This window comes from Tachysurus fulvidraco, chromosome 9 (genome assembly GCF_022655615.1).
Source record: "Tachysurus fulvidraco isolate hzauxx_2018 chromosome 9, HZAU_PFXX_2.0, whole genome shotgun sequence".
NCBI classification, from domain to species: domain Eukaryota; kingdom Metazoa; phylum Chordata; class Actinopteri; order Siluriformes; family Bagridae; genus Tachysurus; species Tachysurus fulvidraco.
Genome location: NC_062526.1, coordinates 10,262,359 through 10,280,661, shown reverse-complemented (window position 1 = coordinate 10,280,661; position 18,303 = coordinate 10,262,359). Strand labels below are relative to the sequence as shown.

The 18,303-nt window shown below is 36.4% G+C and overlaps 3 protein-coding genes across 4 annotated transcripts; 2 read left to right on the top strand and 1 right to left on the bottom strand.

Moving 5' to 3' along the window:
- The first annotated feature begins 556 nt into the window (after positions 1 to 556).
- Positions 557 to 6,171, top strand: inpp5e (inositol polyphosphate-5-phosphatase E). The gene is made up of 11 exons (XM_027138321.2): positions 557 to 712; positions 1,487 to 2,364; positions 3,008 to 3,131; positions 3,223 to 3,320; positions 3,411 to 3,535; positions 3,673 to 3,792; positions 3,914 to 4,021; positions 4,104 to 4,265; positions 4,411 to 4,526; positions 4,622 to 4,758; positions 5,167 to 6,171. Exons 2-11 carry the CDS (start codon positions 1,547 to 1,549, stop codon positions 5,297 to 5,299), a joined length of 1,941 nt encoding a protein of 646 aa, XP_026994122.2. The 5' UTR covers positions 557 to 712; positions 1,487 to 1,546; the 3' UTR covers positions 5,300 to 6,171.
- A 3-nt stretch (positions 6,172 to 6,174) lies between these two features.
- On the bottom strand, positions 6,175 to 12,436 carry pmpca (peptidase, mitochondrial processing subunit alpha). Of its 2 annotated transcripts, XM_027138325.2 has the most exons (13): positions 12,302 to 12,436; positions 11,041 to 11,243; positions 10,027 to 10,106; positions 9,824 to 9,906; positions 9,591 to 9,685; positions 9,407 to 9,507; positions 8,944 to 9,207; positions 8,643 to 8,735; positions 8,449 to 8,567; positions 7,836 to 7,926; positions 7,673 to 7,735; positions 7,450 to 7,594; positions 6,175 to 7,140 (listed from the first exon to the last, which is right to left on the bottom strand). In XM_027138325.2, the coding sequence occupies exons 1-13, from the start codon at positions 12,346 to 12,348 to the stop codon at positions 6,971 to 6,973; spliced, it is 1,554 nt and encodes a 517-aa protein (XP_026994126.2). In that variant the 5' UTR covers positions 12,349 to 12,436; the 3' UTR covers positions 6,175 to 6,970. The 2 variants fall into 2 exon arrangements, with proteins under 2 accessions (XP_026994126.2, XP_026994127.2); XM_027138326.2 differs by lacking the exons at positions 11,041 to 11,243; positions 12,302 to 12,436 and having other exon boundaries at positions 9,591 to 9,688; positions 9,829 to 9,906; positions 10,027 to 10,082.
- Positions 12,437 to 13,080: 644 nt separating this feature from the next.
- On the top strand, positions 13,081 to 17,691 carry LOC113637604 (arrestin domain-containing protein 3-like). The gene is made up of 7 exons (XM_027138332.2): positions 13,081 to 13,444; positions 14,757 to 14,798; positions 14,967 to 15,027; positions 15,333 to 15,480; positions 16,053 to 16,149; positions 16,263 to 16,519; positions 16,617 to 17,691. Exons 1-7 carry the CDS (start codon positions 13,177 to 13,179, stop codon positions 17,079 to 17,081), a joined length of 1,338 nt encoding a protein of 445 aa, XP_026994133.2. The 5' UTR covers positions 13,081 to 13,176; the 3' UTR covers positions 17,082 to 17,691.
- The last annotated feature ends 612 nt before the right edge of the window (positions 17,692 to 18,303 follow it).

Genomic DNA, 18,303 nt, shown 5'->3' with positions numbered 1-18,303 from the left:
ACCATTTCCCTCTCATGATATACACTACAGCATTGTCCTACATACAAACTGTGACCAAGAAAAATTACATTTACATTGCACATGTTTCGTTGAAATATAAAATGTAAAAGTAAACTAATCCATAAACTGTAATCTATTCTCTGTATACAACTTTATGTAACCTCATTTTACTTTATACAACCTCATTGTTTTTGTAACAAATGCACACTATATTTTGGTAATTATTCAGAATGGTTGTACTAAAATAAAATAAAAAACTACAAAAATTATGATTAATAATAATAATAATAATAATAATAATAATATATGTAATATGAACACTGCCAGTGCTGTGGTTATAAATAATAATTTCTGTCAGATGTTTACAGACCAAAGGATGGCGTTTCTCAGGGTTGCCATTTGTTTTGTGACGCCGGTAAAAACAGATTTATTTTCTGCTCATTTTACAAATTACATTTTCCCTGAATTTTAATACATATTGTAGTACTCTATTAGATTTTATACGACCGCATGGACGATTTTTGCTATTCTTTACTGTTATTCGGATGTATATAATTTAAAAACCTCACCGTATTTTTTTTTAATCGAATTGACCTGGCAACCCGTATATCAGTGAGAGAGCTGTATAATGGCGGCTTCAGTGAGTTGTCGGTTGTCGGGTGTTGCTAAGGAAGTAAAAAAAGTTTGCTGTAATGTGAGGAGCTGCCTAGAGGTAAAGGGATGCACTTTGTTATCGATGGTTTTATTTCCCAGTACACACGTATTAAACATAGGTTTTTAATGCGAATTGTTTTATTTCACACTGTGTTGCTGTGATTGAGAGCCAGAGTACAGACCCATCGCTGGCGTTAGCTTGTTATGCTAGTTGTGTGTTTATATACATTGAAAATGAGCTAACAAGGCAGATAACAGTGTAAACAAATAGCTACAGGTGTTAATAATATTATGTGCTTGTGGCTGTTTTTTAGGAGAAAGGCTATAATCCCTCAGGGTAAATTAGCAGATGTAGAATATTTTGACTTGTTTTATAGACACCAATACAGTTATAATTATATCATTTAAAAAAAAGGTATGCAAAAATGTTTTTTATTAGATGTTCTTATTTTGTAACTGATTCCAGTTTGTCACTTCTGATTTCTTAACTCGGAGTTCTTATTTCATAAGAAAATATACCAAAATACAGATTTAATGAATGGCTCGCAAGCTGTTTCATAATAAACCCCCCTTACTGCCCTTAGTTTGCTAATTCAGTAGTGTTGCTGAGTAAACTATACATATCTAGACTAACATATCGTAGATTCATATATAACTAGTTGCATTACAAGCTAATACATGTTTTTCTATCTAGCAAACATGATTAATTATCCACATTATTTTGTTTGCAATGGCCTCAAATACCTGAATTTCAACTCATTATTTAAACTATTGAACATTATATTGTATAGTTAAAAGTTGGGCGAGTAATTTGTGTTTACTGTATTTCCAGAATGTGAACCCTTAAGAATAATGACACTTGTTTGTGTCTGAAAACAAGTGGAAGAGTAGGATGAATAAAAATGAAGACCTCATTGTCCCATTCCAACCTGTTGAATTTCAGTCAGAAGGAGTAGTCTGCAGGAATGATACAGCTAGCTTCAGTATAGAAGTGTCAAATGGCTTAACCAATAAAGAACAGCTCAGTGGCCAGAAGTTGTCTAATGAAGTGTTCCAAACCTCTCAAGATGAGCAACAGCAGCAAGACAAACTTCATCCCTACATGCCTCATCCTCCCTTGCTTCCCAAGCCCCTTGCTGTGGCTAAAGGAGGTAGGAATATGTCATTTGAGGAAAAGAAAAAGGGAAGACGACTGAGAAGCAGTCAGGAGAGCCTCACTGACCCAGCCGAAATGACCTCTTCGACTGACTCCCTTAGGGAAGTCTCCACTTTTCCTGCACCAAATAGCCATATGGTTTTAAAGAATGGCCAGAATTCTGGAGGGAGTCATTCTGATCAAGAAGCCTGGCATTCCCCACCATTCCGGGATCGATGTAGCAGCTTCCCTGAGAAGGACAGATGTTCTCCTGGCCAAAACCATCCATCAGGGCAGCATCCAAAACCTTCCAAAATTATACTTTCCCCACTGCAGCCCACAGGAGCTTTTCCTCCTCTGGAGTACAATATCACCTCTATGTCCTTAAGGACCTCTAATCAGATTGACAGGGATTGCTTGGATTATAGGAATGGGAGCCTGCATGATAAGTTGCAAAAGGACCTCAGTGACAGCCAGCTTTGGGACGCCATGGTGTCAGACAACACCTCAGTCAATTCCATGAAGTCCACCTTCAGCGTGCTTAACCCAATCCGGCCCAAGGATGTGAGAAACAGGTAGAATCCTTTTATTTGTTTGTGTTGTAAATGTAGGCCAAGACCATACTTCAACTGCTTACACTTCTAGATTGTCTGTTCATACAGCTGTCTGCTAAGATGCCTTGGTGATATTTTAATGATATATTTTTTATGTAGTTTATCTGTTTTTTGTTGCATGTTCTAGTTTTTTTTGTGTTTATTATTGTACTTTGTCTGGCTCTCTTTTTAGTATGCACTTAATCATGTGGTTTATCACTTCATTTGGTGTGTCACACTATTTGGGAGTATTTATAAGTGTTTCAGGTATGAACCAGATTTTGCAAGTCAAGAAAGAATAAAGAAGATATAAATGTGATTGCTATAAATGATTACTTTTTGTGACAAATTGCTTTCATTTTTAAAACAAATTTAGTTCCATTATAGGAGAGAGAGATGTAAAGCAAAGGACTGAAAAGTGAATTGGGGTGAAGGGGATTAGGGCTGGATCAGTGAAACACTTGCTCAGCACTCATTCATCATGTAGAATGGGATTTTGCAGTATAGCGGCTATTGACAGGTCTTGACTTTCTTGTTTTGAGAGTTTAACTAAATTTGAATCTGTTAAGCTAGAAGTGAAATCTTTTTGTTAAATATATTCTTAACATACACATACTGTTTAAAGGAGCTTTTTGGAAGGCAGCGTGCTGGGCAATGGAGCCTTACTTGGGGCTGAAGAGCTGGACCGGTACTTTCCCAGCAGGCAAATTGGGATTTACATTGCTACATGGAACATGCAGGGAGAGAAAGTGAGTTAGAACTGAAGTACTCCGAGACAAAAGATCCTATATTATTGGCATGCAAGATATATTGTATTTTAATGGTGAATATTGTATGCAGGGGCTTCCAAACAACCTAGATGACCTGTTGCTTCCAACAGACACTGATTTTGCACAAGACTTCTATATTATCGGGGTCCAAGAAGGATGCCCTGATAGGTAGGATGTTTGCTGTGTCTTTCTGTCTTTCTTGCTTAATCTCAGACACGTCTTGTCTTTTGTTAATCTGAACATTTTGTGTATCTATAGGAAGGAGTGGGAGATCCGTCTGCAGGAAACTCTTGGCCCGTACTATGTGATGCTGTACGCAGCTTCACATGGAGTGCTCTATCTCACCATCTTTATACGCAGGGACCTCATATGGTTCTGTTCTGGTGAGCCTTTCATCTTGTAGGATTGTTACTTACCTACATTATTTGATTACATAGCATAAAATAATGTTGTGCTTGGTTGATTGTGTACTTCTCCAGACTGATCTGATCAAACCCATTGTGTTGGCTTCTTTTTGTAGAGGTGGAGCATGCTACCGTCACCACTCGGATCATCTCACAGATTAAGACCAAAGGGGCAGTGGGCATTGGCTTCACTTTCTTTGGGACATCTTTTCTTTTCATCACATCTCATTTTACATGTATGTTAGACATGTAATTGTCTCAATAGAAATGTATATTCACAGTATGTTTATGTGCGTGGTAAGATAATTTATTATTAATATGCAACCATTTAACATTTGGGTATAATTTCTATTTTAGCGGGAGATTCCAAAGTCTATGAAAGGATACTGGACTACAATAAGATAATAGAAGCTTTAGCTCTTCCCAGGTGCCTTCCTGACACCAACCCGTACCGATCTATTTCCTGTGAGTTTCCTTTTGATCAACCACAAACTTAAGCATCATACGTTCATCATCATCATAAAGGACTCGATTACTTTGTTCTCAGCGGACGTGACCACCAGATTCGATGAAGTATTCTGGTTTGGGGATTTTAACTTCCGCCTTAATCAAGACAGAGGAAGAGTGGAGGGTATTTTGAAGCAACTCAGTGGGAAAAACATGGACACCCTCCTCCAGCATGATCAGCTGTACAAAGAAATGAAAGAAGGTTAGTCTGAACTAGTAGACTGAGTGTAGATTTTTCTGCAAAACCAGTTTTTGTCCTTAACAAGCTTCCTTTATGGGGTAATACTTTGAGAATATACAGTATAGTATTGCTTTTTATGTAAGACTGAATTAATTCCTGCTCACAGGTTCCATCTTTAAAGGATTTCAGGAAGCCACTATCCACTTCACTCCCACGTACAAGTTTGACATTGGCTGTGATGTTTATGACACAACACCCAAGCAGAGAACACCATCATACACAGTGAGAGAACGTATTCAGCTCCTTGTGTGGATTCAGTTTAAATCGTTTCAATGTTGGTAAACCCTAACTAAACTATGAAAATCTTTATGTTGCAGGATCGAATCCTTTTTAGGAGTAGACAAGTAGATGATATCAAAGTGGTTAAGTATACATCCTGCTCATCTATCAAGACCTCAGATCACCGTCCTGTCATTGGAATGTTCCAGGTCAAACTCCGTCCTGGTAGAGACAAGTAAGGAAACATTTTATGCAATGGATTGTGTGCAGTTGAGGGGGCAGTTTATAATGCTTATAGATTTAAACTATAGTCACAAATTTACCCAGTCTTACGCTGGAATGAACCTCTCCATTTTATTCATTCCAGACTATTTCTTACATTTAGATATAGAAATTAGCTTATAAACAATCTTCTCAGCTCAGCCACTTTTCCTAAAGGGCAAATATATTTTCAGTATAAGGCTTGGGAGGAGATTGGTTAGTGTTTTCAATGCCTTTGTGAGCATTTTAAAAATTACACGCTACTTTAAAATTTAGAGCTTCATAGAATACATTTAAGATGATGTGAATGTTTTCTGTAATTTATTCACCACTGTTGGGAGGTTATTACGTTCATGCTAATTCTCGAGTACCTGCTTTCTAGCATTCCATTGGGAGCAGGCTTGTTTGACCGAGCTGTGTACCTAGAAGGCATCAGGAGAAGGATAACGAGAGAACTGAAGAGGAGGGAGGCCATGAAGAACCAGAGCAACAGCACTGTCTGTTCCATCTCCTGATTCAGGGTTAGCTGGCTTCAGACCGTATCTTCCACATTCTGACCTACCAACTCAGGAAGCTGGACTTTCAGGACCAAAGGGAAGCTCAGAACTATGGGAGAAGTAGCGTTCAAGTCTCTTTATCCAGGAACATTCACAGGAGCTCGAATAGAGGCTGTGCCTTATCGTTCAACATCTCTGGTTAGCGCTGGAAATGTCCACATAAACACTACATATTCTGTAGATGTGGTGAGCATATAGGGCTGAAATATAGGGAATGTAAAGATGACCTCTTTATATCTTGTGCACTGCAATGTGTTTTGATATTAGTGTGTCAGCTTATATTTAAGATCATATGAAATATGTAGATACGCAGATAAATCAGTAGCTCAACTAATTTCTTACCAATATTAATTATGCGAAGTTTCTAAAAATATTTATTTCATAGATCTAGTTCAAATTCAGCCAAAATTACATTACATTATCAAAGTGGTATCTGTAACAATGAAAATGTGTCATGTTTTAGTTAGAGACGGCAGTAATGGGGGAAATCCAACTCAGACTGAACAAAGACTCCTCTTGGACATCTGTCCATTGCCTTAACTTCTAATACAAAATCATTCAGCCTCTTGATGTCAAATGGCCATGCATACAGAACTAAAAACTAAGTAACTGCAATCCTCTTGCATCATGCTTGTGATGGAAAGTGCCTGAGATGATTCCTTATGTTGCTTTTCTAGAACACTCTGTTTCAACCTATTTAACAGCATGTTTTGAACGTTTACAGTGTTAAGTTAACATGAAACTACTTGTCTTTCTTGGTTTACATCTATGGAAATAAAGTTTTACCACATTTAAAACAGACCAAATAAATACATATACAAAAACAAGAATACTCAAATGTAAACCTCATTTATGAACAAACACAGACATGGAAAGCAAGTGGAATTTCACAGTTCAAAGTCAGAGCATTATTAGAATTTGTGAAAAGAAAGATGTTTAAATGAGGCAGTCATTTACACAAACATAGTATGACAACTGATACATAATGTATGGCAAAGAATATTCATCACACAAGAAATTATGAGATGGGCTTTCAATCATAGCAAAATGTTGCTCAGAAAGCCTTTAAAACCCAAGTTCCAGTCTCACCTCTGATTTCTCGATTCCCACAGAACAAAGTATATTTTGAGTACATTAATGTATACTTTTATTATAAATTTAGTAACATTATGCCAGGTCCTCATAATGCCAGTGTTTAACCTGAATATTTGGTTGATGAAAATGTACATTACAGTATTATACATCAGTTATTTAATCAATATTCCAGAAAATCATTTGAAAATAACCACTTGGATTGGATTCTAATTATTAACTTTTGTTAACACTTAGTCCTAATTTGGAAATGTTTGCCAGCAGACGACTTGAAAACTTGCATTTCTGTGTAACAGGGACTGCCTACAGCCAGTTTTTTGGCTTTTTTTATCTGAACATGATACAGAGCACGAATACACACAATATAAGTGCTAACAAGTCCTTTGAAGATAAAATTTCATTTACATTAAGTGCCTTGTCTACCACAGACCCTCAGCACTTCTCCAGAACAGCTCGATAAAAGAGCTCCAGGAAAAGTTACACTGTAGGTCAGTCTCCGTTGTACACAACTGTATAATCGCTACATGTGGTGGCGTTCTATCGGAACAGGCGATACATACGGGGCAGACGGCCATCTTTGCTAGACAAAGCAGCCTGGATGTGCTCATATGAAGGCAGGTCGGTCAGATCTCCCAAAGCAGCCACAGCTGGTTTGCTGCGCAGCATCCTCGTACTGACTCTCTTGATGTCACTGGCGGTAACTTTACCTTAAATTGGAGACAAGATGCAATGTCCATTTTAAAAGAAACAATATATATAATATTAATCTGGGTGTCCAATCTTAGTGTGGTTCCTGCTTAATTGGAATTAACACCCGCACCGACACCGGCTTTTGTTTCGAATAAGACTGGACGCCCAGATCTAGATTACGTCTGTGTATGCAACAAGGGAAACCAACAGAGCAGACAAAAAAAAGCCTTCTATTGTGAAAGAACCCTTCCTCATTTGTAAAAGCACTGTGGAAATTAAGGCTGCAAATTGCCAGTAAAATGGACTAAAATGCAGTTTGGACTTACTGACAAGATTGCACAGCTCATGAGGCAGCTTTCTGTGGCCTGTGGCCAGAACCTGTCGCCCGACATCCTCAAAGATGACAGGCCTAGACTCCAAATTCATCATCAGCATAGATTTCAGCTGAGTCTTTGCTCTTTCCAGCTCCATCTACAAGCAAGGCAATTATTTTGGTTTTAAAAATATGTTCAGATCTCAACTTGAAATCATCTGTTGACATAACTGTACCTCTCCTGCTGTAGAACCCATCTGTATGAATTCCCTAGTGATTATCTCCACCATTTCCCGTACCTGAAAGAAAAAAGTATATATATTCATGACAAAAATTAACATTATTAGATGTGGGGTTTTTTTTCCTTTGTTGTTTTTTTTCTCCATTTTTCTTTTGTACCTGTCTTGGATCTGCACTAGCATGAATGCAGAGCAAGCCACTGTCTTCATAGCTGTGGTGATAGGAGGTAGCGTTGTACATCCAATGATGTCTGCACAACAAAATAATCCATCAGACACCGACTATATTTTTTATATGCATTGTTAAGGAACAGTCTTCCATAAATAAAAAAGAGGAAGAGAAGACTAATAGAATGGTTGCACTTTAAATGTATAAGTATTAAACCTGCAGTGATTAATTACAGAATTTTTTTTTTTAACCCGTTCAGTCTTTAGAAACCGTTATGGCTTTTGATCGTATTTACTCAAAATATGCTGATCTACTACCATAGGAAAAAGAGCTTTTATTTCTAAAAGATATTCATGGTTGTTGACCCAAGCTAATAAATACAAAATACATAACACACAATCAGGACATAATAAAAGGTTTTAAAAGTCTTATGCAAGAAAAGGACTGATGAGCCCCCATGCCAGACATGGTGGTGCAAATTCTTTGGAAATCTATCATCTAGTGTTATTCTGGATGTATAACAAGCCTCCCTTTGAGCAATGTTACTATTTCTGTGGTGCAGTTCTCTCTAATGTATCACAGCTATTGCGAAACATTGCTGTACCTGTTGAGAACGTTCAGGTAGAGGCGGGTAAACATGCCTTTTCCTGGGCCGCCTGCTGAGAAGGAGCCTCCTCCTCCCATCATCATGTTGAGGACAGCAAAGGGGATGAAGTCTTCCTCCTGTCAGTGGTTTAAAATTTGTCAGAAGGATACTGGAATAAAAAAACCTCCTTGCTGAAGGTGCTGCAAACTCACCAAGAAGGAGCAGCTCTCTAAGCCAATCATAATGTGTGTGAGTTCTGGGATGGGTGTGGGTCCAAGGCTCACATCAGACATGTCCTTCTCCATCTGTATATACAGGTGGAAATGTAGATTTAGTAATACAAACAGAATAGAATATTCTTCTTCTTTAGACATGTTAATTATGTCAGAATAGATTCAAGTAGAATTTTGTTATGCTGTTGCTTATGTTAGAACAGAATCCAATGGCTTGTTTTTTTTTGGTCAGTTGTTATAGTTACCATTTTTGGAGCATTGTCATTGACACTAATCTCACCTTTACAATGCCTCCTGTGTACTGGGCCACAGACCGATCCACATTCGCTGGTGTGTTTGTGCCCCAAACTGGCTTCACATCCAGCAGGTACTTCCGAGCACATTCTACCAGCTGCTCATGCTCGACCCCCACCCCTGCCAGCACCATGCGCTCTGGGCTGTAGTAGCTACGCATGTACATGTGCAGCAACTTCCTGTCAATCTTGCACACATTTTCCTCTGGGCAGAAACGGGGCAGGCCTACGGTGTTGCCTCGAAATGCTGCCTGCAAACAAAGAGAATTAAACTACTGTGAAGAGGGTGGGTATTTGGGTCGGCGTTTGGGTATTGGGATAGAGAGGAAGCTCGGTCTTAGAATAAATTAAGACTAAAGAGGATTAAATTAATCATGTAGTAAGCCTAATCGGGGTCACAAAACAGGACAAAAAAAATAAATACAATAAAAAAAAGCAGGTTTCACTCACAGCATGAATCATTTCAGTTAACAGAGGCTCGGGATCAGGCCTCATATTTAAATCTTCCAACTCAAACTTTACGGTCATTCGGGTCATCTCCAGCTCTTCATCTGTGGAAAGCATAATGATTAAATACTGCTCAAGGACACATCGCAGCTATAGACTTATCCTAACAAGTTTGGCATAATCTTGCCTAATAAACGCGGCTGCAGAACAGCGTCGGCCAACAGGTTAACCACAGTCTCCAGACCCTTTACTTCAGCAGAGACCGCATACATTGTTGTATCCCTAAAATGACAATAAAACCTATTAAGAATAACTTTTTTTTTTAAGAGTTAAAAATAAAATTAACAGCAGTCATTCCATCACATACAGAACTAGAAGTGGACTAAAAAAGTAAGAACTAAATGATAAAAATAACAAAACCTGGATGTTTGGCAGTCACAGATTCCACCATGTTTTTCCAAAGACAGAAGAATTTCATCTTTACTTCCATATTGTGATGTAGACTAAACAAAATAAGAAGACAAAACATCAACACTGGTGTTTACATATCATACTGTATTTAAAAATAATAATAATAATAATAATAAAAGGCAGCACAGTATATAAATGCTTAAGAAACATACAGAAAATGCAAGCTTTTCCAGAAAGTGTGAAATCCCACTATGGTATCTGGCTTCATGTCGGGAACCTGAATTTACCAAAACTGGAAAAAAAAAAAAAAAGAAGAAGACATCAGATAATAACCTTTCCAAACCCTTCCTAACCATACTATATAAATAACATGCAAACTTGTTCTTATCCTGTTCTTTGATACAGCAACAGGCAGACTTTCAAACTGAATAAAATTTTCACCATCAATAATATTTTAGAATAAAGACATCAATAGATGAAGAATGGGGCTGAATAGATAATATTGCACTAACTGTGTAGGAGTTACCGTCTTTTTTATACAGTCCCTCCATGTTCACAGGCTCAGAAATTAGCAGTTTAATGGCATGTTTGGTCTGTTTCCTTGTTATTTCAAATGAAAGACAAAAGTTTTCTAAAAGTTAAGGAGGCTGTCAATTGGATGAAAAACAAACGACAAAACATTCAGTTCAGCAGAAAGATCCAAAGCAGCTAAAGAGAGAAAATGTCTTATTTCTTTTTCTCTCTCTTCTGTTTCTGTACTTCTGTAAAGCTGCTTTGAGAAGATGGAAAATTGTTAAAAGCGCTATACAAAATCAATTGAATAAACTGAATTGAAAATTCAGCATTTGGTGATGTCCATGGGCTCAACTGCTAATAAGAAGTTAAAAACCTTATATTTATTATTATATTTATAATTTTGAACCAGTGAAAATAGAGCAACTGTGTAAAAAATGGCTGCAATTCCTATACAGTTAATGCGGTATTTTTGTGAACCGAACTGAAAGTCTACAATTCAATCACATATTGATTGATTCTCTTCAAATATACTTTGGTGGTTTACAGAGACAAAAGTATGAAAATTGTGTCACCGTCCAAATACTTATGGACCTGACTGTATGCTTTCTGTGGGAACCATCATAATCATCACAATATACCATATTAAACACATATAGAACAAAGAAAATAATCCCACAATTGTATACTGTAGAAATTCGCCACAGACTTACCTCCAACTGTGCAAAACTGGCCAAACTTATTTTGTGATGCAACTTTAAGGCCATTCTCTAAAGTGGTTATTTTGGTTTCATTTTGTTCATGACCATCAACTGAAGCAAACACAGGCTTGGGTATGCCAGGTAAAGGTGAAGATAGAGAAATATTAGGATAGCCCCTTGCACTGCTGTACTGTCTACATGCAGCAATGCCAAAACTGAAACAGAAAAGCAAATTAGAAGTTAGCAAATCAAGATTATTGCAATTGTGTTGCTCAGACATGATTTTTAAAGTAGTAATTCGCTGTGGCGACCCCTGAAGGGAAAAGCCGAGAGAAGAAGGAAGAATATGAATATGAAGACAGCCCATCATTAACAGACATTAAATAATAGTTTACAGTAGTGATACGACGTAACCAGTGCACAGCTTATTTGACCCAACACATTTTTAAATACAACTCTACTTTATAAAATAGGATCAGGTTCTCCTTCAGTTAATTACAAGAGTAAATGCAGACACAAGTGATTGTAAGGTTAATCTTTTGCAAGTGCGTCTGCCATTATTACAAATTGAGAACATCTTTATGTAGAGTTTCATTTCTTCCACCACAAACAGTAAGACATTTCGTATATATTAAAGCTGTGTGTTAATGTTGGTGATAAACAGTAAATGTTCACTAAGCTTCAAAGAGATTGGGTTTTTTTTACCAGGTTTGAGCTCAAACAGCAGTAATATCATCAACAGCGACAAACCTAGATGCCGTAAACAGTAAAATGTTGGCTGAATATTAATATAAAAGTATATTATTAGTAGTATTATTATAATGCTAAATCAATTACATCACAGGTCCTGGAGATCTCCTGTCCTGCATATTTTGGTGCTTTTTCCCAGCTCTTCTGATGTAACTAATCATCACACCTTCATGTGTGGAACTGGTAGTCATGGAGCAATTAACAAGGGTTGTGACCCTGTGAACATTGACCTAACCATAATCACCCCAATATAAACTGCGTTTAACTATTGACTCCTATTACTATCGATCTTAACATTCCTTGTTTTATGACTGGAATAACTAAACGCATCACTAAGTAGGTTAACAATATTAAATATGAGAAATGTAAGCTAGCCACGGAAATTCAAACTTCAAAGGTAAACTAGCCACGGAAATTCAGCTGAAGTGCACAAATTAACAAGACGGCAAGATCACAATAAACTTACTCTTCTGACAGTAATGCGAATAAACTATGAATGTCACAAATGACAAACAAACGCTACCTCTGTATTCGGCCCCAAGTCCCGAATCTGGACATGTGAAACGCCATGTTGGAATTTCTGTGACCATGAACGTTACCCGGATGTTATTAAATAAGCACTTCCTGGAGTCTCTGTTGCTTAAAATACAATTATTGTCTGGAAACATAAGCGCATTTACAAACCACTTTGTGAGTTAAACTTTATTAATAGAATAGCATTTAATGACAGTTAGTAGAGATGGGCAGAACAAATTATATAACATTCAAAATCATAGCATACATACATACATACATACACACACACACACACACACACACACACATATATATATATATATATATATATATATATATATCTATATATATATATATATATATATATATATATATATATAGAGAGAGAGAGAGAGAGAGAGAGAGAGAGAGAGAGAGAGAGAGAGAATGAGGAATGATATACATACGTACACACACACGTACATACATGCATACACACACACATACGTACATACATATATACATGCACACACATACATACATACATACATACATACATAAGGTTGGGCAGGTGTATATCATTACTAATGTAAATATTAAATCTTTTTATAATTTAATAATTTATCTCTTGAGTCTAATTGACTCTTGTAATTGAGCACTGGTGGAAAATGTTTCATTATTCATATGATTAGTATGTAATTAATTAATTACATACACTATCACTAATACTGTACTATTAAAAGTTAACGAGGAAATTACGTCACTGCTAATACTAACCCCACAGCCTGGAAAGTCCACACCTCTGACGGGAAATTCCTGTTCAACTACGTGTTGTCACCAGTCCAGTGTTGGTCATGCTCATGTGTTTTCAGCTCTGACCGACTGCAGCCACGGATCAGAACAATGTCTGGAAGTATCAAAACCTTCTCAATAACGTACGACCCGATTAACGAAGGCAATACGTTCAAGAGTGGTGACACGATTCATGGGAGACTTCTTTTGGAAGTAAACAAAGAGGTACGGATTGACAAACTTTATATAAAGTGTAAAGGGGACGCGAATGTGCAGTGGACCGAGTCAAACAGCAGCAATAACTCGGACGACACCTACAGCGCTCATGAAAGATACTTCAAACTCAAACATATCTTTATTTGGGACAAGAGTAAGATGGGTAAGGACTATTAACAGTATCTGTGTATAATTATAAGTGCAAGGTTTTTATTCGCTTGGCAATGATATAATACAGGTTGAAAAGGTTTCAGGTTGAAACACTTTATTTTCCTCTAGTTACAACTGTCTAAAATAGATTCGGATAGAAGGGACCTGACACTGTCAGGAGATGTTATTTTTATTTCTTCTGTTTTTTAGCCATAAATATGTCCCTTTTACTTAGAAAGTAGTATTTATTCATGTTAATGTCATGGGGTCATCTGACGTAAAGTGTATTTAATTAATAAATCATGATTCAGGTTATAATTTTATTTTGATCAAAGGTTTTTCTAGTATGTTTAATGCCTTTCATACCACCTGTTGAAATTGCACCAACAGTTTTTTAGCCATAAAATTTTCTCCATGCCAAGCAATTTTGTGTCATAATTAGTAATACATGTTCCTAACATGAGAAAGTTCTGCTTTAATAAAGTTTTCTTTTCTACATGGTTCAATTAGAGGAAACAGTGATATTAAAACATGTGATCAACTTATGTATGCACAAAATGCTTTTACCTGTTATCAGATCATTGCCTAAAGGCGTTGCACACTTTTTCTATACAAATATAACCTGCTGTTGGATCCTGTTTGCTTGTATCAGTGTGCTTGAGAAAAAAAAAGTGATGATAAATTTGTGAGTCAGTTAATGCAAATAAGATACTGTTGTTTTTTTTTACAAACAAGCTTTTCATTTGAACAAGAGTTTTATTAGGGAAAAGCCTGGTTATTTCCCAGATTGGACCAAATTTTAAAATTTCGCCAACATTTAGAAATTTGTGTATTCTGTACAATATAAGTATTGCAAAAGCCAATAAATTATATACAGTATATATTAAACAGACAATAGAAATTTATTGTATGAAATAAACATTACAGTCCACATAATCCAATGAGAATCTAATCTAATAAGAATCTAAAAATATCTAATCTAATAAGAAAAACACAAATGATTAAATATAATTAAGAACATTTAAAGTTTTAACAAAAATGTATTGGATAGGATTTATGAAATACAAGAATTAATTATGACTATCATTATTAAATATTAGATGTCTGATTATTGTTATGCTTTCATAAAGATGTGAAAGTGTTTAAAGAAAGAATCCCTTCCTGTAAACAGCTCAGAAAATGCAGCCTTTGAACTTCAGTTATCTTTGGAATTGTGTGGTGTGTGTTGTTTTATTAGTGCTATCATTATAGTCGATCTGAGAAACATTAAATAAGAATAAATCAGGTGATATAAAAATTGCTCAATTTTGTCTTTGTCTTTACAGAAGAAAATGGAGCCATACTTGTAACATCAAATGGGGAGAAATGTGAGCATATTCTTTTATTTGTTTGTTTGTTTTTTTGCACAGATTAATGCAGTAGCTTTATTGTATGATTATATATTTAAGTATAAAATCCTTATTTAATAAATAAATTTTATTTTAGTTTATGTGATGCCTTCGGTAACTTCATTTTATTTTGGTTTGAATTTACAGACAACAATTTGGTTATGCCAGGATACCATACCTTTCCATTTTCATTTCAGCTTCCTCACAGGTATATTCTTCTGGAGATAGTATGTTGATAATATAAATATAGTTTGTTGTTTGACTCTACATACTCATGTTAATAGAAAAAAGATGTTCTAGGTCTATGTCTTAATGTCAGTGGATATTCACTGATCTGACACTTTAATAGGAACATCTGTACACTCATTTATGCAGTCATCCATTCAGCCAATCAGAACAGCAAGCCATGTTTCTCAAAGTATGGTCCCATATGCCACTTCCTATAGAAAATGTAAAACATGCAGATGGTAATTACTTTTTTAAATCTTTTTTTTTATTATTATTATTTTTTAGGAACAGCCCATCATCTTTTAAAGGATGCCACGGATCAATTGCATATGTCCTTCAGGCCAAATTGAGTAGATCATGGAAGATCCCTCAAACTGTAAAGAAAGAATTCATCTTTGTGTCAGACGTTTCTGAAAATAGTTCTCATTTAATGGTATGTGCTTATAATGTTAAATTACATTATATTGAACCAAAGCAGGGGGGGCACGGTGGCTTAGTGGTTAGCACATTCACCTCACACCTCCAGGGTTGGGGGTTCTATTCCCGCCTCCGCCTTGTGTGTGTGTGTGTAGTTTGCACGTTCTCCCCGTGCCTCGGGGGTTTCCTCCGGGTACTCCGGTTTCCTCCCCCCGGTCCAAAGACATGCATGGTAGGTTGATTGGCATCTCTGGAGGTAGAAAATGGGGAGGTAGTTCGGATAAGCGGTAGAAAATAAATGAACCAAAGCAGGGAAGTGCAGTACAGTGTTTAGCTTATTTGGCTCATGGCTTCAGGATCCTTGGTTCAGTCCTTCTGCATTTTTTCCTGGAGACTAAATTTTACAGTAAAATCCCAGTATTACCTGTAAAATATTACCTGTAAATACTCATCATGTTCATCTTAACCCTGACCAGAATAAAGCAGTTACTTAACATGAATGAATTATTTGAAATACAAATAACAGGCTATCATAAACAGATAAAAGTGTTCTGTGTACTGCCTTTAAATACAATTTTTCTTTTATAGAGGCCACTTTCTGGGTCAGTAGAAAAAAAGATGAAAGTTTTCACATCTGGAAGTGTCTCAATCAGAGCAACTACTGACAAAAAGGGCTACATGCCAGGTAATTTTACATTACACAATGTATGTCATAAGTAACAGGCCAGAGATAATTTAAGCTTTTAACGCCCACTATATTCTATTTTGTTATCTAGTATTTCTTAATTTTTTTTCCAGGTGAAAGAATCAAGGTTGAAACCCATATTGAAAACTCTTCTTCTCGTGCTCTCAAGCTCAAATTCAAACTTGAACAAAGGCAGACTTTCATCGCTCAATCTAAACAAAACTGTTCGTTAAAAGCTATTTTCAAAGCTGTGGAAGATCCCATTCCATCCAGATCCAAGAAAACATTCACCAGTAGACTGAAGATCCCTTTAAACTTGGATCTAACCATCACAAACTGTAAGATTATTAAAGTGGAATACATGCTCAAGGTAATGATGTTGTACTATTTTCTTAATGGTACTAATATTTTCAAATATGTGCTTTCTTATATTATCCATTTTTGCTGCATTTCTTTCATATTTTAAGGTGTATTTGGATGTCCCCTACGCTAGAGACCCAGAGATCATATTTCCACTGGTCATTGTACAAACAGGCCAGTACTGCATTCCGCAGCAAAGTCATGAAGCATCCAATACCAGTCAGAACAGACGCCAATCATTACAGATGGGTTCTACATTACAACCGGCACTTGTTCCCTTTCCCCTTGTTCCTGCTGGTGCCTTTGGTCCAGCTCCAAATGTATACCCAATTGTATACCCTCAGCCAGCCAATCCAGATGAACCACCACCTTCCTATACGGACATCTTTCCAGACTCAAATGCGTCAGCGTCAGGATTCAACCCATCTCTATTACCTCCTCCACCATACACCACTATGGATTCTTCACATGCTTTTCAACACCATACACCAGGGTATCCAACACAGGAGTATCCAAGCGCAGCAGAATACTGGCACAGTCCAGCAAATCCAGAGTCTTATCCTACTAAATAGACTGCATTTCCAAACCTGCATTTTTAGTGCAATACTAAATTATTTTGAAACAAAATAATAGGATAATAATGCATTTTTATTATTATTTTTATACAAATAATAATGCATTTTTTTTGTTTTTACTATTTTCTATTATTTGTTTTCTAACCTAATACTGTTTGTTTTTAAGCACTTAATACTGTATGTATTTTAGCATTCAGAGAACTGCATTTTTATTATCAACAATTGATATTATAAACCAAAATCATGTATGTCTATAGACCTACTCTGTGTGTGTGTGGGTGTGTGTGGGTGTGTGTGGGTGGGTGTGGGTGGGTGTGGGAGTGAGAGCAAGTGATTTAGTGAATGTGTGTGTGTGTGCGCGTGAGCGAAAATAAAAGCAGATGAAGATAACAGAGCAATTGATATGCTACATTATTTTATCTATTAAGGGACAAATAATGGGAGCCACTTACCTATACACATAATATCAATCATATTCTAAATTTGTATTGATTATAAATTATTCAATTGAATTTTTAACTATGCCAAATAAATTTGAGTTCCTGAAAGAATGAGGGGTTGAGGGACATCTGAAAAAAAAAACAATAATAAAAAAGTATCATCTGCATATAGTGATATTTTATTTTGTGTATTATATATTATTACATTTGATATTATATGTCCTGCCTAATTGTCTGCAAGGGAAAAATAATGCTAACAAATTGTTGATAGAGGGCATCCTTCAGATAAAGGTGACCCTTGATTTATTTGAAATAATTTTGAGTGTATATTGGTTATTATATAAGTAAACTGTATATTGCTTTTGGAGGAATGCCCAATAAGTCTGCTGATTGACCTGCTGCTGTGGCAGTTGGTTTTGCACTTGGGTTTCCATCATTGAACATTTTGTTGGCTTTGGTATGAAGGAATTGGAGTTAAACCTATAATTAAAGGTGGGGTACACGATGTTTGAAAGCCAATGTTGACATTTGAAATCACCTAAACAAACACGCCCCTAACCCAAATGGGTGTCACCCCTGTTTTGATAGCTCTGCCAAACCCATAAATATGCAACCCAGGCAACTATTATGGCGGAACCTGCTGGGGCAGCTGGCTGAGGGGATATTTTTATCAATAAATGAACTCAATGAGTAATACTATGGTAATACAAGTGTGTTTTTTTAGTTCTGTGTGTTGTACCGTGTAAGGTTTAGCTCCGTTTCACGCGGAAGAAGACACC